Source organism: Dreissena polymorpha, chromosome 8 (assembly GCF_020536995.1).
Source record: "Dreissena polymorpha isolate Duluth1 chromosome 8, UMN_Dpol_1.0, whole genome shotgun sequence".
Lineage (NCBI taxonomy): Eukaryota > Metazoa > Mollusca > Bivalvia > Myida > Dreissenidae > Dreissena > Dreissena polymorpha.
Window position 1 is genome coordinate 745377 of NC_068362.1, and position 21504 is coordinate 766880.

The 21504-nt window shown below is 37.2% G+C and overlaps 2 protein-coding genes across 4 annotated transcripts in view; one reads left to right on the forward strand and one right to left on the reverse strand.

The window, feature by feature from the left end:
- Positions 1-21504, reverse strand: part of LOC127842550 (zinc finger MYND domain-containing protein 19-like) — a 249057-nt gene that overhangs the window by 46553 nt on the left and 181000 nt on the right. The gene's annotated exons all lie outside the window — the stretch shown is intronic.
- LOC127842544 (serine/threonine-protein kinase N2-like) overlaps positions 1-21504 on the forward strand; it is a 73770-nt gene that overhangs the window by 22249 nt on the left and 30017 nt on the right. For all 3 annotated transcript variants that reach the window (XM_052372090.1, XM_052372089.1, XM_052372091.1), the window contains exons 3-7: positions 4676-4785; positions 6151-6313; positions 9425-9579; positions 16643-16875; positions 21060-21205. In XM_052372090.1, the coding sequence (XP_052228050.1) occupies positions 4676-4785; positions 6151-6313; positions 9425-9579; positions 16643-16875; positions 21060-21205 (807 nt within the window). The remainder of the gene's footprint in view (positions 1-4675; positions 4786-6150; positions 6314-9424; positions 9580-16642; positions 16876-21059; positions 21206-21504) is intronic.

Here is a 21504-nt window from a genome sequence, read left to right on the forward strand (position 1 = left end):
GTTCATCGTGTTCGCTAGAAATAAAATAATTGAACATAAACATAGGTCGGTACCAATTTGAAGAAAGAATCTACGTTGCGTTTGAATGTTATAGGTGTCATTTGGTGTATACAAAATTAACAACAATTACGAACAATCACAATTGATTATCGCATACATGCAAACATTCCCGTCTCTGTCCATTACCCGATAATCCCGAGATTTCCGATTTCATGCAAATTCTGGTCAATGTTGACAATAAAAGTGTGATAGAAATGCAAAAATCACAAATGTTCGCCATATCTCTAAATCATCAAATGAATTTCTGCATATGTTTCTATTTAAAGATTTGATGAAATAAGCGCCCAATCAGAACAGGTGTATTCCAACATTGGTAAATCACCTGACGCCTAGTGTGCGCGTCGTGTAGAGTTCATGTTCTGTTACAAATTGTAGCCACAAATAAATACATGTATATATGCCCATGATATTTTCATTTTCTTTGTTCTGAACCATAAAAAGCGCACGAAAATTGGCGTGGGTGTATTTATTTTTGACACAAAATCTTTGTAGCGCAGACAACATTAAGAACTTTTAATTTCGATTTAAAGTTTCGTAGTGAATTTCTTCTCAAGTACCGGGGTAGCTCGCGAATGATTTGGAATTGACATTTCATCTGAATAAAATAAAAATCAAACACGCTGTAACACGCTATATTTAGATTTCATGCAACATGTACATGTTATTTTCTGGAAATCAGGAAAAATGAAACCCAATTTTGTGAAAACAAAAAGGGAAATTGCATTGATTAACACCATAAAAGATAATCGTATTGATCATCTTAACGCTTAGTTTTAGTTTCCGACTTAACGTACTGCCCGAGTTTAAGTACACATGAAAAATGTGCACATAATATCTACATGTACATGAAGTATATGATTTTATTTTGTACATGTACATTTAAAATGTGTGAATGACCCTCGCAGACAGGTGTTTACGGTGGCTGCGCAGCATCGCGGTGATCACGGGTGTTCCCGTTAACGATAGCGTGCAATCGCGGCAATTTCGGGTGTTCGCCAAACACCGCGGTCAGTAGCGTGTCCGTCCCCGCGAAATGTCACCCAACGGGAAAATTGAACACCGCGGACACGCGTTTTTGTCAAAGTACACACTGCCTGTACTGTAAGATCACAGAAAACTGCTACAGTTTAAAAAATTATGGGTTCTTTTTATTATGTAGTATTATACATGTAAGTGCTTGTTACAAATTTGATATTTCACTATTTTTAAAACCACGAACTTTTCCTCCTTGAAATATTCAAGTGGGATAAAAAGTCCTTAAGAAGTGTAAAATATCATAATAATATGTCAGAGATATTGTTTATTTTGTTTCCACTCAATGCAGTCAAACAACTTCCTTATATATTATGTTGCAAATAGCAAGCATATTACTACTTTTGTATGGGTGAGCCTGACTCGGGCAAAACTGGGCTTAACCCTTTGAGCGCTGGAACTGGATTTTGAAGGCCTTTGCAAACAGTTTGGATCCAGATGAGACGCCACAGAACGTCTTTGCTATTCTGATAGTATTCTTTGAAAAAAAGTGAAGAAAATGATGATTTTAGAAATTCAGCAGACAACATTTTAGCAGATGACAAATTTCCCAGCATGCAAAGGTTCAATGCCTGTGTGTAAAATGTTATCCCATATTAGCCTGCGCAGTTTGGGATGACATTTTCTGCACATGCATTAAGCCCTGTTTTCCCAGATGAGGCTGGTGTGTTAAAAAATGCACAGTGGTAAAGAACATTTTGAGAAATGCTTGTCAGTTAATACTTTTAAGTTAATACAATTGGAATGAAATTGGTAAATGACTATTTTTAAAAAGTGAGATGAATCACCTTGGAAGTTAAAACTTCTTCACGGAAGAAAAAGTTCATGAAACAGTTTTATCATGATTGTTAATTTGCTGGTCTAAAATTTGTCAAATATCATAATTAGTTTGAGTTATATGAAACCCTGATATTACGAGTCCTTTCTGATTTTCCTGCGAACAATCGTGGAATTAACTACTGTATCACACTGGGAATCAACACATTACATCTTTCATCACAAATTATTGATAATGTGATAACAAAACATCAACAACAACAGCATGGAATATATGCTTCCTGGAAAAGCGGCCTAATCTGTTTCTTTGAGTGTATTCAGACATTTATCGGTAGAAAGATATCTGTAGCACCCCATGATGTCACATGTTATCAGATGGGGAGTTATCACCTGAGGTGTTATGCTTCCTTATTTTCTTCATAGGTCAAAAATTAGCATTGCTGTAGCTCAACAATTAGCATTGCCGTAGGTTATATTTAGTGATGGTGCTCTGTGTGCTTAATTAAGGGTGGTGATGTTTTTCTCCAATGCTGATATGATAATTGGTGAGCTATTTTAGATTGGTGAGCTATTTTAGACGATAAGCAGATAAAGAGTGTGAATAAAACTATTTCCTGCCATTAATTGTAACCCATTTATGCCTAGTGGACTCTCTCATCCTTCTAAATTGGATCAATTTATTTCCAAAATTAGAGATGTCTAGTTTATTTATTTCTATATTTAGATTTTTTTTTACAGAAATTCCTTTAAGCAAACAGCGCAGACCCTGATGAGATGCCGCATTATGCAGCGTCTCATCTGGGTCTACGCTGTTTGCCAAGGCCTTTTTTCTAGACGCTAGGCATAAATGGGTTAATTCAACTACCCTCAGTTAGTTGGATGGGATTTAGAATGGTAAAATACTGACTGATAGAATTTGGGAAAATAATTTAATTCAATTTAATTGTTTTCACTTTTAAGTAATTTCAATTGTTTTATAGCGTACTGCATTTTGAACATTTTATTAATGAAAGTGAAAATGTCCATTGAGAGTCTGAAAGTACATGTACTCTGATCATCCTTGACCTTGTCCAATGCTGAGGACTCATTCAGCTTTTATATTGCCCAATCCTGAGGACTCATTCAGCTTTAATATTGCCCAATGCTGAGGACTCATTCAGCTTTAATATTGCCCAATGCTGAGGACTCATTCAGCTTTAATATTGCCCAATCCTGAGGACTCATTCAGCTTTAATATTGCCCAATGCTGAGGACTCATTCAACTTTTATATTGCCCAATGCTGAGGACTCGTTCAGCAAGGACCCTTTGAGTTTTTATATTGCCAAATGCTGATGACTCACTCAGATTTAATATTGCCAAATGCTGAGGATTCATTCAGCTTTTATATTGCTAAATGCTGAGGACCCATTGAGATTTTATATTGCCAAATGCTGAGGACACTTACAGCCTTGATGGTGCACATTATTAAGGACACAACCCTTCTTAAATGCGCAATGCCAAGGTCATATTCAACATTGACCTTGAATGATTCTGAGGAGACATTCTGCCTTGACCTTACTCATTGTAAAGCTGATAACAAATTATAGTTTCCACAAGGTACAATGATAGAGTTAAAGATGGACAGATCACTCTGAATATCCCGGAGATGCACTATAAGGCATCATTATGCACATTGGAATGCGGAGACACCCCCCCCCCCCCCCCCCCCCCCCCCCAAACCCATGCACGGCAATATTGCATTTGAGATGGAATTGGACCAGAGTCAAAATAAAGTCTAGCTGTGTAGTATTGATGTGTGATCATTATTATTACTCTGGTTAATGTAAACAAACAACAGCGGTAAAAGTGGTGAATTCTCAGGGGAAATACCCTGACATTGTGTAATATGACTAAGATTTATATTTTGCCTGTGTTTCTTATGGCATGTTGACATGTTGTGGTGCCAGAAACCTGCACTTTTGTACAGCTGAACGTGGGAATGTGTAAATCTGGTTCTGTGTAGCAGTTGCACTCTGCTCTTCCCAACAAGTGCTAAAAGGTCACAAAACTAAACAGCCCCAACAAAAAAGCTGAGTTTTTTTAAGTAATTTTGGCAGATTTGTGCATTTACTGCAAATAGGGAAATATATTTAGTAATTCAAGTGGGACTATTTATATTTTTAAATTTCCTTTGATGTACATCAATCAATAAACCTGTATCATGCAAAATGGGTCTGAATCCATATACATTTTCAGCCAGTGTAGCTGTAAAGTCATGTATGGTTTTGTGGTCTTAATAGCAGTCAGTGTACATGTCTAGCTCGATCCTGACCAGACTGCAGTGCGCAGGCTGGTCTGGAGCTAAGCTGGCTGCATAAAACATAAGGCCCATTTTTGCAAGATGCAGCTCAATTCATCTATATTCAGAACTGTTCTTAATGGTATTCACTTCATATGCCTCCATCATTTATTTCATAATTTCAGTTTTACATTTAGCTTATAATCGGTTGATATGGAGATAAAATTTATAGCATTTACGGTGATAACGCGGGAGACATAGGGTGATGAACGGCGGGTGATCGCTGTAATTTGTCACCACAAACCAAAAAAAAAATATTGTCCACCCCATCTCCGAGATTAAGTCCAAACTGCATTTTACCTTGAGTAAAAAAAGTAGTCCGCTATGTACTTGACGTAGCAGTGTAAAGGCTGGTGGGTATGTAAAGTACAATTTTACACAACACCTAGAGGTTCCTTCTATATAATCATTTACCTCTAGGATAAAGGGAATAATTTCATATACAGATCTACATTATCTCTTTTCAGATGTGCGGTCCCCGGAAATACGGAAATCTGCGTCCGATGCTGATCACATGGAGAATGAGAAACCCAACAGGGTTATGTCTCTTGAAAAACAGCTCAATATTGAATATAAGGTTTGTTGTTGTTATGTCCCTTTAAAAAAAGCTCAATATTGAATATTATTTTGTCCCTTGAAAAACAGCTCAACATTGAAGATAAGTTGTGCTGTTGTTATATCCCTCTAAAACATTGCTCAGTATTGAATATAAGGTTTGTTGTGGTTACGCCATAATTTAATAATTATGTCCCTTGAAAAACAGCTCAATGTTTAATATGAGGTTTGTTGTTGTCATCACTTAATTGAATAATAATGGGTAATTATACCCCCCCCCAAACAAAGTTTGAGAGGAGGTAACTTGGAGTCACTATGCGTCTTTGTCAGTCATGTAATGGCATGTAATGTTATAAGTTAGTGGAGTTAACTAAGTCCACATTTCTTAACATTTCTTTGCATGCTGGGAAATATGTAGTCTGCTAAAATGTTGTCTGCTGAATTTCTAAAATTAGAATTTTCTTCAATTTTTTTTCAAAGAATACTATCAGAATAGCAAACAGTTTGGATCCTGATAAGACGCCACATTCTGTGCTGTCTCATCTGGATCAAACTGTTTGCAAAGGCCTTCAAAATTCGGTTCCAGCGCTGAAAGAGTTAAGCTGTTACATGAAACTTAAGATATGTCATCACCTTGAAGCTGAGATTTGCAAGACACTTCCTGTTCAGTAATCTACGGATTGCGGAGTTATTTGCCCTTTAAAGCTGGCAAAGCAGTGTGGGGGTATAAGTAATCTTTTTGAAAAAGCTCTAGTTAACACTGGATATGGGAGGCCCGACTGTTGCTGTGTATGTGTGTAAGACTTTTCCACTTTTGATTCTGCGTAAACCCTGGTAACAAATTCAAATACTGTCTGCAAACTTTATACATAGATACCTTTCACTAAGACATGAGATACCACTGCTAGAAACACATTTATAATTAAGGAAAATAATTCAAATTTCCTTCTGACAGTCAAATTCAATATGTTATACTAGAAGTGTGATAAAAATTAGAGATTATAACAATTTTAACCAACTTATCCTAGTGAGGTATTCACATATTTTAAGTGATTTACCCAATTAAGTCCGCAGCTGCATTCTGAAAAAAAAAAACTGGGCTTCTTGCATTTGCGGAAAGTGTCATCCCAGATTAGGCTATGCAGTCTGCACAGACTTGTCAGAGACAACACTTTCTGTCTAGAGTAGAATTTCATTTAAAAGAGAATTTCTATTAATGGAACATCCCTTCACAGGCTAATCTGTGATGACAATTTTCGCGCACACGTTAAGCCCAGTTTTCCAAGAAGAAGGCTCAATTTTTAGGTGGTAGATTTGGTTGTAGACGTCATTCCATTCATAATGTTGATAATCCACTGAACTGTTATCCCTTGATGCAACATTTCAGGTGAAGCAAGGGGCTGAGAATCTAATTGCGATGTACAGTTCAGGGTCCTCAAAAGACCGTAAACTGCTTGCCGATGCTCAACAGATGCTTGCGGACTCGAAAACTAAGATCGAGATCATCCGTATGCAGATTGTAAAGGTGAATCAGGACACATCTGAGGAAGGTAGGTGTAGTGTAACCTTGTGTTATTGTTCTGGGTAGAGGAGTGTGTGTTGTAGCCTCTGTATTCTTGTGTTGCTTTTCTTGGTTCTTTCAGAAGTATGTGGTGTAGCCTCTAAGAAAGGTGTAGTGCAACCTTGTTAACCAAAATATACCCAAGAACTGTAGGCAAGATGCAACCTCATTTTAAATAGTGAGGTACAAGTTGTGTAGCATAGCCTCTACATGATGTGTACTAGTGTAACCTAGTGTTAACCAGAATATATCCAAGGACTGTTGGTGAGGTGTAACCTCATGTGGATTAGTTGGGTACGGATTGTGTAGCGTAACCTCACATCCTTGAGTTAGTTTAGACATTTTGAGAAAGTGTGGTTAGCCATTATACATCTATAATGATTGGTGGAGTGTTACTTTGTTGTGTAGTGTTTTATCCAGGCCGTTAAAGTGTGGCGCGGCGCCACGCCGCTTTTTTGAAGCGCCTCGCTGCCCCTTTCAAAGCAAATCAGCGCCACGCTGCCCTGTTTAAAGGCCGCCGCCCTGTTTTCCGCCGTGCGCGACCTTATTGATAACATCTAATTGCCTCTTGACCAAGCTTCTAAGCCGACTATTATCAGCGAAGATTCGCGCGGTTGTGAATACGTCATGCGTGAATAACCATGTGTCAATATCAATCGATAATTTCAGTGGCTTTGTAACACTAATCGGTCCGTATACAATATTGCACAGTTACTTAGGAGACTTGATGAAAACCTCAATGTTATTCACGTGGAAATTGTGCATTTCATGCATAATTCAGGTATATCAAAACATTTATTTTTACGCGTAATTAAATAATAAAAAAAACACCAGTTGTATCTGTAAAATATTGATATGATTTCAATTTAATGCAAAACAGTTTTAAGTTAATAAAAATTAATTTACAGGGCTTGCACTAAGCAGCGTACGGCCGTATATTACGCCCGATAATTGTTTCCATACACCGATTACAAAACCCCATGACGTCCACTGTACTTCCTGAAAATTGGCCATACGCCGGAAATATCAACCCGTGACATATTAAAGCTGTCGATTAAAATAACGCTCCGCCTCCTATCCAATACAATTGGCACAGGCTCATATATTAAAGCTGTCGATTAAAATAATGCTCCGCCTCCTATCCAATACAATTGGCGCAGGCTCACAGTAGATGTGTGTTGATGAATTGTAGCAGACGACAATCTTAACACGTTTGCTGTTCACGGTTAGGCAGACCGCGCTTGATTGGAGCATGTGCTTGTTTATTGTCACGATGTTTTGATTACAATATTGTGTGAATGTCGGAAAGAAGTTGATACCCCGTCTTGGACCCTGTTTGGCCAAAAGTTGTTAATTGTTGTAACAGTAGTAGGCCTGCACCATTGGTTCAATTAAAAACATTATGACCCGTTTGTAACTTGTCAAAATATGTTAATTGGCAAACACAGATATGAATTTTACAAAAATATTGAACTTGTACCACTTATCATTCGTGTTTAGAATGTCGCAACGTACGCTTTCCGATTTTGGCATTCCACTTTCGACAAAACGTACTTTAGAAATTGATGCAAATTGCTTTGTAAGCAAAACAAGTTTATATCGGAGACCAATTAACGTGTATTGAATTAATTGACAATGAACAAAAGACAGTACGGCGCCGTTCCTAGTTACACTTTTTGTGAAATAAAATGTACACAATACAACACGTGGTCATGAAAATAATGTCATTACGCAAAACTTTCTGACTATTCAACAAAGTGTTAGTGTTTGTGAATCTCCATTTAAGATTCATATAAAGGACTTGTTTGTGCAATGTGTGTAACGTTTTAAATATAAATAATTGTTTAAGAGGGTAACTCATTTAACAGTATTCTAAGACTTCTTTGAAAAGCTATAGTTTGTATAAGATATATATCCTATGGTGTTTAATCGTGTTTTTTGTTACTACATGAAAATATAAAACACATAATAAAATATACATTCTGGATTTTGTTGGTTTAATTATTCAACAATAAATCTCAAAACTATACATACAATGTTTGTGTGTAACAAAGCTTGTTATTAAGTCACTATACAGATATATTTGTGCCCTTTTTATGGATGTCGCGCGCTAAAGTGCCCTTTTTTGAAATTTTGCACCACGCCCTTTTCCCTTCCTGTATAAAACACTAGTTGTGGTTGTATTGTTTGCAAGAGGTGAAGTGTTGTCTCTTAATAAGGGAAGTGTACATGTAATCTTATGTTTGTTGGTGCTTGCAGGCTTGAAATGTGAAAAAAAATGCTGCAGGTAAAATCAGTGATTTAAAAAAAGATCTCTTATGGCGGATTAACTTATGCAAAACTATGCTTGTATATTGGTTAGAAATTATTATGTTTTTTCTTTGTCAACATGAAAATAATTATTGGTCGGTTAGAGAAATCAATTAACTTTCACTGCAAGATTACATTTGAGTCGCAATCTGGGAAGACGGGGTTTGCTGTATGTGTATTTCCACACAGGCTAATAAGGGACGAAACTTTCCTTTTATGGTGTTTTTATGCCCCCGGATCGAAAGATCGGGGGTATATTGTTTTTGGCTTGTCTGTCATTGTATGTGTGTGTGTCCCAAAACTTTAACCAAAACTTTAATCTTGGTCATAACTTTTGCAATATTGAAGATAGCAACTTGATATTTGGCATGCATGTGTATCTCATGGAGCTGCACATTTTGAGTGGTGAAAGGTCAAGGTCATCCTTCAAGGTCAAAGGTCAAAAAAACAAATTCAAAAACTTGAACCTTCTTCATAACTTTTGCAATATTGAAGATAGCAACTTGATATTTGGCATGCATGAGTATCTCATGGAGCTGCAAATTTGGGGAAAGGTCAAGTCATCCTTCAAAGTCAAAGGTCAAATTTATGGCTTCAAAGCGGCGCAATAGGCGGCTTTGTGTTTCTGACAAACACATGTCTTGTTTGTTTAAAGGAAATCTCCTCTTAGTGAAATTCCAGTTAAGGTTTGTTTTTGTTATGTCTCTTGAAAAACACTACACACGTTCATTAAACCCCATTTTCCCAGATCAAGGCTTATTTATGTTGACAATGTTTCTGTACATTTCAGGTATCAAAAGATGTGAATTCCTTTCACCGCTGGAACTTCGAATAGAAGAACTGCGGCATCACATAAAAATAGAATCTGCGGTTATAGACGGTGCAAATAATGCCATAAAATTGCTAAAGAATTCCAAAGCCCCAGACAAGAAAGCATTACAAGAGGTATTTCTTCAGTCTCTCACAAAATACTACTGTAAACATATAGAAATTCGTCGGTATGAAATTTCGTGGTTTATTAAAAAACAACTAATTTGTTGACAAGTAATTTCATGGATTTTAAATAAAAAACAACTAATTCGTTGATACGTAATTTCGTGGGTTTCAAATTTTCGGGGAAGACTGACCGCCATTAAACTTTTATTAAAACAACCAGAGTAATAACGAAGCATTACTGCTGATCTGTGTTGACAGCAAGACTTGAGGTTCATGTGCACTGAAGCATGAAAGTGTTGCCAATAATTGTTGATATGAGAGATAAAATGGCGCACCTGCTTGCTAATTGCCATCAATGTTGTTTTGACAATATTTGCAATTCTCAGCGCAATCAGTCCCCTAGTAGTAACAATTGAGTAATAAGGTCCCTAAAATCACGTGTGAAAACCGTTATGTCTCTTTTAACTTTAATTGGCACTAATTGACAAAAATCTGCAAACTGTTAATTTGACGACGTCACGTAAATGATAACAATCGTTAATGTTATATTTATTAACCATGATGAATAAAACGTACATTAACGATGATGAATAAAAAAGAAAAACTCACACGACTAGATTTTTAGCTCATCTATTTTTTGAAAAAAATTTATGAGCTATTGTCATCACCTTGGCGTCGGCGTCTGCGTCGGCGTCCGGTTAAGTTTTGCGTTTAGGTCCACTTTCTCAGAAAGTATTAATGCTATTGCATTCAAACTTGGTACACTTACTTACTATCATGAGGGGACTGGGCAGGCAAAGTTAGATAACTCTGGCGTGCAGAATTATTTGCCCTTTTTATACTTAGAAAATTGAAAATTTTGGTTAAGTTTTGTGTTTAGGTCCATTTTATTCCTTAAGTATCAAAGCTATTGCTTTCATACTTGCAACACTTACTAACTATCATAGGGGGACTGTGCAGGCAAAGTTATGTAACTCTGACTGGCATTTTGACAGAATTATGTGCCCTTTTTATACTTAGAAAATTGAAAATTTGGTTAAGTTTTGTGTTTAGGTCAACTTTATTCCTACAGTATCAAAGCTATTGCTTTCATACTTGCAACACTTATTAACTATCATAAGGGGACTGTGCAGGCAAAGTTATGTTACTCTGACTGGCAATTGGACGGAATTATGGGCCCTTTATACTTAGAAAATTGAAAATTTGGTTAAGTTTTGTGTTTTGGTCCACTGTACCCCTAAAGTATCACAGATATTGCTTTCATACTTGGAACACTCGCAAACTATCATAAGGGTACAGTAAAAGGACAAGTTGCATAACTCTGGTTGTCATTTTTACCGAATTATGGCCCTTTTTTGACTTAGTAACTTTGAATATATGGTTAAATTTTGTGTTTCGATCCACTTTACTTCTAAAGTATCAAGGCTATTGCTTTCAAACTTCAAATACTTTCATGCTATCATGAGGTTACTGTACCTGGCAAGTTGAATTTTACCTTGACCTTTGAATGACCTTGACTCAAGGTCAAATTATTAAATTCTGCTAAAAATGCCATAACTTCTTTATTTATGATTAGATTTGATTGATACTTTGACAAAACTACTCTTACCTGACATACCACAATAGACTCCACCCAAACCATCCCCCGTGTCCTCCCCCCTCCCCCCCGAATCCCCCCCCTAATTTTTAATTTTTTTTTTGATCATCTCACAAATGACCACCACACCCTCACACTATACTATACCCCCACCACCCCACCCCCCCCCCCAAATTGTTTTTTTTTGAAACGGTTAAAAAAGCACAAATATTTATTTTTATTATTTTTTATGTTTTAAATACCGTCCAACCATCACACCCAAGAATCCCCCCACCCCACCCCCCCCTCACCCCCACCCCCCCAAATTCCCCCCCCCCCCCCCCCCTATTTTTTTTTTTTTTTTTTTTAAGATAATCTCATAAATGACCACCACAACCTCACACTATACTATTCCCCCCACCCCACTCCCCCGCAAATTATTATTATTTTTTTTTTTTTTAAGATCATCTCACAAATGACCACCACATGTGACCCTCACACTATACTATACCCCCCCCCCCCACCCCACCCCCCCAATTTTATTATGCCACCCTCGAAGAAGAGGGGGTATATTGCTTTGCTCATGTCGGTCGGTCGGTCTGTCCGTCCACCAGGTGGTTGTCAGACGATAACTCAAGAACGCTTGGGCCTAGGATCATGAAACTTCATAGGTACATTGATCATGACTCGCAGATGACCCCTATTGATTTTGAGGTCACTAGGTCAAAGGTCAAGGTCATGGTGACCAGAAATAGTAAAATGGTTTTTGAATGATATCTCAAGAACGCATATGCCTAGGATCATGAAACTTCATGGGTAGATTGATCATAACTTGCAGATGACCCCTATTGATTTTGAGGTCACTAGGTCAAAGGTCAAGGTCACGGTGACCCGAAATAGTAAAATGGTTTCCGGATGATAACTCAAGAACGCATACGCCTAGGATCATGAAACTTCATGGGTAGATTGATCATGACTCGCAGATGACCCCTATTGATTTTGAGGTCACTAGGTCAAAGGTCAAGGTCACAGTGACCCGAAATAGTAAAATGGTTTTCGGATGATAACTCAAGAACGCATACGCCTAGGATCATGAAACTTCATAGGTAGATTGATCATGACTTGCAGATTACCCCTATTGATTTTGAGGTCACAAGGTCAAAGGTCAAGGTCACGGTGACCTGAAATAGTAAAATGATTTTCGGATGATAACTCAAGAACGCTTTTGCCTAGGATCATGACACTTCATAGGTACATTGATCGTGACCCGCAGATGACCCCTATTGATTTTCAGGTCACTAGGTCAAAGGTCAAGGTCACAGTGACAAAAATCGTATTCACACAATGGCTGCCACTACAACGGACAGCCCATATGGGGGGCATGCATGTTTTACAAACAGCCCTTGTTTTTTTTTAAACGGTTAAAAAACACAAATATTTATTTTTATTATTTTATTAGCCGGATTTTTTTCGAAAAAATCTCGGCTTATAGATTGATGTTGTCGGGCGGGCGGGGGGGCGGGCGGGCGGGCGGGGTGGCGGCGTGCTCGAAAATGTTAAAGTTCTTATTTCATGGTATAACTTTGGTATGCTTGGACCTAGAGTCTTCAAACTTGACATGAAGGTTGGCCAGGATTAACAGATGACCACTGGTCATTTCAAGGTCATTCATTTGAAGGTCAAGGTCACTGTGACCTTCAATATAAAAAATGTTAAAGTTCTTATAACTTTGGTATGCTTGGACCTAGAGTCTTGAAACTTGACATGAAGGTTGGCCATAACTAGTTAGTAACCACTGGTCATTTCAAGGTCATTCATTTGAAGGTCAAGGTCACTGTGACCTTGAATGTAAAAATGTTAAAGTTCTTATTTCATGGTATAACTTTGGTATGCTTGGACCTAGAGTCTTCAAACTTGACATGAAGGTTGGCCAGGATTAACAGATGACCACTGGTCATTTCAAGGTCATTCATTTGAAGGTGAAGGTCACTGTGACCTTCAATATAAAAATGTTAAAGTTGTTATAACTTTGGTATGCTTGGACCTAGAGTCTTGAAACTTGACATGAAGGTTGGCCAGAACTAGTAAGTAACCACTGGACATTTCAAGGTCATTCATTTGAAGGTCAAGGTCACTGTGACCTTGAATGTAAAAATGTTAAAGTTGTTATAACTTTGGTATGCTTGGACCTAGAGTCTTGAAACTTGACATGAAGGTTGGCCAGAACTAGTAAGTAACCACTGGACATTTCAAGGTCATTCATTTGAAGGTCAAGGTCACTGTGACCTTGAATGTAAAAATGTTAAAGTTCTTATTTCATGTTATAACTTTGGTATGCTTGTACCTAGAGTCTTCAAACTTGAAATAAAGATTGGCCAGTACTAGAAGATGACCACTGGTCATTTCAATGTCATTCATTTGAAGGTCAAGGTCACTGTGACCTTAAATGTTAAAATGTTAAAATTGTTATAACTTTGGTATGCTTGGACATAGAGTCTTCAAACTTGACATGAAGGTTTGCAAGCACACTTAGATGACCACTGGTCATTTCAAGGTCATTCATTCTAAGGTCAAGGTCACTGTGATATTTCAGTAATTTAAGTATTGCATTGACAAAAACACGAAAGGTACTTTCCTGTCATTTAAATCAAAAATCCGGCTTCAATGCGGTCATCTCCGACCGCGGAACTCTTGTGTTTGAAATACCGTCAAACCATCGCACCCAAGAATACCCCCCCCCCCCCTCCCCCTCCCCCCGAATTCCCCCCCCCTAATTTGTTTTATTTTTTATTTGTGTTATTTTCTTTAAGATCATCTCACAAATGACCACCACACCCTCACAATATACCCCCCCCCCCCACCCCCCCCAAATTTTTATGTCCCCCACTTTAGTAGTGGGGGACATATTGTTTTTGCCCTGTCTGTTGGTTGGTCTGTTGGTCTGTTGGTTGGTTGGTTGGTTGGTTTGCGCCAACTTTAACATTCGCAATAACTTTTGCAATATTGAAGATAGCAACTTGATATTTGGCATGCATATGTATCTCATGGACCTGCACATTTTAAGTGGTGAAAGGTCAAGGTCATCCTTCAAGGTCAAAGGTCAAATATATGGGTCAAAATCGCTCATTTAATGTACACTTTTGCAGTATTTCAATATTCAAGATAGCAACTTGATATTTGGCATGCATGTGTATCTCATGGAGCTGCACATTTTGAGTGGTGAAAGGTCAAGGTCATCCTTTAAGGTCAGATGTCAAATATATGTGGCCAAAATCGCTCATTTTATGAGTACTTTTGCAATATTGAAGATAGCAACTTGATATTTGGCATGCATGTATATCTCATGGAGCTGCACATTTTGAGTGGTGAAAGGTCAAGGTCATCCTTTAAGGTCAGAGGTCAAATATATGTGGCCTAAATCGCTTATTTTATGAATACTTTTGCAATATTGAAGATAGCAACTTGATATTTGGCATGCATGTGTATCTCATGGAGATGCACATTTTGAGTGGTGAAAGGTCAAGGTCATCCTTCAAGGTCAGAGGTCAAATATATGTAGCCCAAATCGATTATTTTATGAATACTTTTGCAATTTTGAAGATAGCAACTTGATATTTGGCATGCATGTGTATCTCATGGAGCTGCACATTTTGAGTGGTGAAAGGTCAAGGTCATCCTTCACAATGTCAAGGTCATCCTACAAGGTCAAACATCATATAGGGGGACATTGTGTTTCACAAACACATCTTGTTTTTTTTTGAAACGGTTAAAAAACACAAATATTTATTATGCCCCCCTTCGAAGAAGAGGGGGTATATTGCTTTGCTCATGTCGGTTGGTCGGTCTGTCGGTCCGTCCACCAGGTGGTTGTCAGATGATAACTCAAGAACGCTTGGGCCTAGGATCATGAAACTTCATAGGTACATTGATCATGACTCGCAGATGACCCCTATTGATTTTGAGATCACTATGTCAAAGGTCAAGGTCACAGGTGAAGTTCACAGTTACTGGAAATAGGCATTTTAAGGATTTAGCATGGTTCAAACAAGGGAAACAACTACCGTTTATGCATGTTCTTTTTGTTACAGCATTTGCTTCCCTTGTAATATATTTAAATTTTACCAAATGTAAGGCCACCACCACCACCACCACCACCACCACCACTGACAAAAACGTATTCACACAATGGCTGCTACTACAACTTATAGCCCATATAGGGGGGCATGCATGTTTTACAAACAGCCCTTGTTTTTATTATTTTATGTTTTAAATACCGTCCAACCATCGCACCCAAGAACCCCCCCCCCCCACATTAATGTAATAAATGTCAACGCCCCCACACTATACACCCCTCTTCACTCCACCCCTCCCTCCTTTGTGATTGAAAATGAGAGTCCCTTCACCTTTAAAAAGAAAATAGATGAGCGGTCTGCACCCGCAAGGCGGTGCTCTTGTTATTAATGCACTGGATGGCGAACAAATTGATATTTTATATAAACACACTGTCATTCATACTAAGTGTTCATTAACATCGTAGTTCTTAGCGTACTAAGTAATCATAAACATGTTAGTTAGTATCAAACAAATATAATTTATGTCAAATGGGTGGAAAATAAGAACATTTTCGATTCGGAAATATTTAATTAGTCAAGATATAGTGTAATGCGACCTACTGAAGTGAAGTAACTCCCGGTAATACAAAAAAACACAAATATCTCGGATAACCGACAGCAAAAGAAAGTATCGGAATTGACATTCCGAAATGACCGATTTCTGATGTAAAATGTATAAATAATCGTTGGTACTTGAATTCGTGGTTCAGCGGACCAACGAAATCCACGAAAATTCGTACCACACGAAATTTAATGGTTTTACAGTATATGAGCCGCGGTCTGGGAAAACTGGCTTAATGCATGTGGGTAAAGTGTTGTCCCAGGGATGACACTTCCACCCTACACTGGATTTATGTCTAGAAGAGACTACCTTGAAAAGTAAAAATCAATACAAACGAAAAGTGTTGTCCCTGATAAGCCTCTGTGGACTTCACTAATCTGGGACAACACTTAACGCAATAGTATGATGACAGATGGAGGTTCTAAGCGTTTGATGGTATTTCTAAGTGTTGTCCCTGATAAGCCTCTGGGGACTTCACTAATCTGGGACAACACTTAACGCAATAGTATTATGACAGATGGAGGTTCTTAGTGTTTGATGGAACTTTTAATAGAAAAGCTAAATTTGACACAGATTTTTCAAAAGAACTGATTTTCATTTCATTGTAGGCTTAAAACAGTTTATCAGAAAGTAACAAAAAGCTGGAGTTGTTAAAGATATTGTTAGAGAAACGTATCTCCGAGCTGATTTTTCATTTCATGGTAGGCTCAAAACCTTTCATCGGAATGTAACCAAAAGTTGTACAGGTAGTTGTTAAAGAGATCTTTTGGGAATACATCTTTAGGGAAATGGTTTTATGATCTGATTTTCATTTAATTGTAGGCTCAAAACAGTTTATCAGAAAGTAACCAAAAGCTGGAGTTGTTAAAGGTATCGTTAGAGAAACGTATCTACGAGCTTGGACCGGGCTCTGCCAAGGTGGATATGCTCAAAAACGAACTTGATGCCCTGCATTCAAAATCAAATTCCAATGGACAGTTTAATAGTTTGAAGCGGGCGCAGAGTAATTCCCCCTTTGTGAAAGCCGCAGCCTTGACTGGAAAACTGGAGGTCAGGTGAGTTTCAAGGTCACAGTGACCAACCTGAGGATGATGATTGATTTTAATGGCCAGTTAACCCTTTACCACTTAGATACGTATTTAACTGGTTACCACTTAGATACGTATTTAACCCGTTACAACTTAGATACATATTTAACCCTTTACCACTTAGATACGTATTTAACCCTTTACCACTTAGATACCTATTTAACTGGTTACCACTTAGATATGTATTTAACCCTTTACCACTAAGATACGTATTTAACCGTTTACCACTTAGATATCAGGGCTCAGCCTAGGTTCAAACTTGAGGGAGAAGTGACTTCTCCCTGAGCTGAAATTAGGGAGAAGTTAGGCCACTAGAAGGAGAAGTGATTTCTGTTCGGCGTTTAATAAAATCTTCGCTTGTTTTATACCCCTCATTACACCAAGCCTTAGTATCATCATCAATGACAAACAAATAATATTTTCAAATTCAATAAATCCTTACATATTAAGTCACATAAATCAATTCATACAAATAAAACTTGTGATTTCCATGTGCATCATAAAAATAAACAGTACTTTAATAATGCAATGACAATCCAAACCCTATTTACATCATAATGTACATGATAATTAGTCAGTGATCTTTTTCACCCAACTGGGAACGGGTCCGGTACCCATGCAATTGGAAATTCTTCGCATCATGAAATCACCAAATTGTGGTAAAAACGAGTCTTAACAAAACACAATCTTTATGCATAGGACATATCTAGTATAGTATATCTATATATATAGTATATCTGTTACTGTTTATCCGAATTTTATACATATCCGAAATATGTACACTTGCTAATGCCTTACCTGTTTCATTTAATAATCCAAATTTTCCGTGTTGTTATCTGGTTTAACAAACCTTATAACATGTACATGTTTGTTAAATCCAGTTAATGCTTTCTCCATTATTGAATCACTTGTAATTTGATTCGCCAGCTTTGAATTAAATGCGGGTTTAATGTTACAATACGTCTGCCATTTGCAATGTCAAAGGTCATGACGTAGCAATTTTATTCTACTCGGATAATTTATATGTAATCGAGGAAATGTGTTTTCTCAATGTCTATTGTGTTGTGTTAGGACTTATTAGTATAAAAATGAACTGTGGTTTCAGTTTATATAAGATGGGTGTTACTCGTAATTATCGGTGGATTAACAAACTGACAAAACTCGCTGGACTATTACAGTAGTGGATCTACGTAATAAATAGACCTTTGATCAATTTTGTTTTTCTTTAATATTTTTTCCAACTTTCTTTAACCGTGCCGTCTGCCAAAAACCTGTAATTATCGAATGGTCAATGAGGTTGCGGGATATAAAATAAAGTCGTTTACGTATGGATACGGTAGATAAAATTATGGAAATTAGCACTACAGTTTGCACGGGTGAGTTGTTAGTTTTCGTTTATATGATTATGAATTAATGTCTGACAAAATAAATTGCACATCGACTGGGTAATAAGTGTTTAAGAGTTTTGAAACACGAAACAAGTAAACAGCGTGCAAACTTTTTTGAGCGTAAATACATGTCTATAACGCCGTCATTTCATCGCTCAGGTAAACTACTGCATATGTATATACAATGCGCGCGTTCTCATTGGTAACTATCGATGTTAATGTACCGCTTAACTCCGTCTGCAAGGCGTGTACTAATTGCGCTTGCAGAACAGAGAACTATCAAAACTGTCGTCGAAATGACACTCGCTTTGATCTTTTGATGTAAACCGTTATTGTTTGGAGTGAATGCCCATGTATACTAGTTGCCTGGATAAGCTTTCACAGCAGTCGATCTTTTGCTGTGATAATAAACTGATAACATAACAAGCGTCACCGGTGACTTTATGACATGTGAAAATAGAGACTTTTTAGATGAAAAAGTTGAGAAAAAAACGTCGCTGTTGAAAAAAAAGAAGGCGAAACGTCGCTGTTGAAAAAAAAGAAGGCGAAGTCAACTTCTCCTTCATGTAATTTAAGGGCGACATTATTATGTGCCGGGCGAAGATGTCACCCACGTCGCCCTCACGGCCGAGCCCTGAGATATGTATTTAACCCTTTACCTATTAGATACATATTTAACCCTTTACAACTTAGATACGTATTTAACCCTTTACCACTAAGATACGTATTTAACCCTTTACCACTAAGATACGTATTTAACCCTTTACCACTTAGATATGTATTTAACCCTTTACCTATTAGATATGTATTTACCCTTTACCACTTAGATACGTATTTAACCCTTTACCACTTAGATACATATTTAACCCTTTACCACTTAGATAGGTATTTTACCCTTTACCACTTAGATATGTATTTAACCCTTAACCACTTAGATAGGTATTTGACCCTTTACCATTTAGATACGTATCTAACCCTTTACCACTTAGATATGTATTTAACCCTTTACCACTTAGATAGGTATTTAACCCTTTACCATTTAGATACGTATTTAAACCTTTACCATTTAGATACGTATCTAACCCTTTACCACTTAGATACATATTTAACCCTTTACCATTAAGATATGTATTTAACCTTTTTATACCACTTAGATACGTATTTAACCCTTTACCACTTAGATACATATTTTCGCGCATTTGTAGTCCCTTAGAAAGTCAAATTTTATTTACCTTCTTACTAGATTAAAGTTTTAAAGGCTTCATTTCCTACCAGTTACTGTAAGTAACTAGCAGGCTGTTCTGGTTTAATGCTGTTTGCACAAAGCCATTTTCACTTTGTTTCTTATGGGGGAAAGGGTTAAGCTAAAGCTTTTAATTTATCTTGTCAGCATGCAACGCAACCTTTTATCTAGTGCTGCAACAATACGCCAAAAACCGTATTGCAATATATTGTCAGTTCAAAAACCCGTATTGCAATATATCGCAATATATTGCTAACTTGCACCAAAATTATAACTTGCCTATTACCAGATAATCCCGTATATTCCAGTTTTAAAGCAAATTCTGGTATATATTTACAATAAATGTGCTCAAGAATAACAAGAAACACAAACATTCGCAAATTTTCTTAAGTATCAAATACATTTTGGCATTCGTTACTATTTAAAGATGTGATGAAATAACGTCCAACCGGGGCGTTTTTTTCCACTGAACACGCGTAATTCACCTGACGTAATGTTCCCGTTTTTATACAACACAAAATACACCCATACTTTCCATGCGACGTTCTACATGTCTGTATAATTTTCGCGTGCTTCTTATTGAGATAAAGCACTTTTTATTTGACGCTAGAATTTTTATTGTCGCATTAGCATTAAAAGGAAGCGTTTTTCCGAAATTCGGATTACAAATTTAATAATGCTTAATTCAGAATCGAACGAAACATTTACAGCTGTGCGCAATTAATTCAACGATAATCTGTTCAAAAGCATCGAACAAATGCTCCGATGTAACAACGCTTCTCCGTATAATACACTTTCAGAATACTATTTTACGAAAAAAAATATTTACATTGCTTTGTTTTGTTTACCTTGTTATCATTATATCGGATGGCTTTTCTGGACATAATGTGAATGAATTTTTGTAAAATTTTCGTACCGGTATGATAAAAATTGTATCGCAATACAATATGCGGATTGTGTATTGCGATATATACCGATAAACCGGTATATTGTTGCAGCACTACTTTTATCAACGGAGCTATTTTGCAATAAGTGCTCCCCAATTACAGATAATTGTTCCAAGAGTACGTTTCAGTCTCTGGGCTAGCACTGTTTTGTATTACACCCAAGGCTCCGTATACTGACATTACACCTGGGATTTTTTTCCTTCTAATAAAGTACCCGTAAAAGGTATTTTCCCAAATAAGGAATAACTACATCATTCCCAATTGCCATAAGAAAAAATCCATAATGAAGGAAAATTGGGTAAATTTTATTCCAAAAGTGCATGACATACAAGTGAATCAATAAAATAGAATTGTATGGCTTGAAACATTCAGTTTTAGTGCTCATTTTATTGATTAACAAATCAGACATTGTTTTGCTGGACTTCAAATTTCTGGGTATCTGGAGCCCATTTCATTGATCAGTTGTAAATCAAGTGTATTGGCCTTTTTTATATGCAAAATGACTGATTGCTTGGAGTTTCTCCAGTCTTATTGCTTGATGCTATTTTCAGACCTGTCAGTTGCTATTTTCAGACTGGTTGGTTGCCAGGGGTTACTGGACGAGGTTCCGCGTCGCAAGGACAGCCTGCAGCTGGTCACGTCCAGTCCCGGGGACAGCAAGAGTCTGCTGAGAAAGTCCAAGTCTTCCAAGTCGTACAACGTAAAAGAGGAGACGTCAAGTACGTAGCAGGGATAGAAACTAACCTTCTATGGTAGCTTGCCCTGACTGGCTACTTTGTCTAGTACCTTTGTAGCCCGCCCACAGAGTAAGAAGCCCAGAACAAAGCACACATCATTATTATCTAATACTTGTTACTATTCAAACAAAATACAATCAGACAATTTTATGTAATTGCTGTCACAGTTCAATGCATAATGCCCTTAAGTTTTGTGCTTTTTAAAATTACCTAAATCTACTTGCCCCGAGCAAGAGGTGACCAATAAATGATAACAATTGTAACAAGTCGACAAACATTGT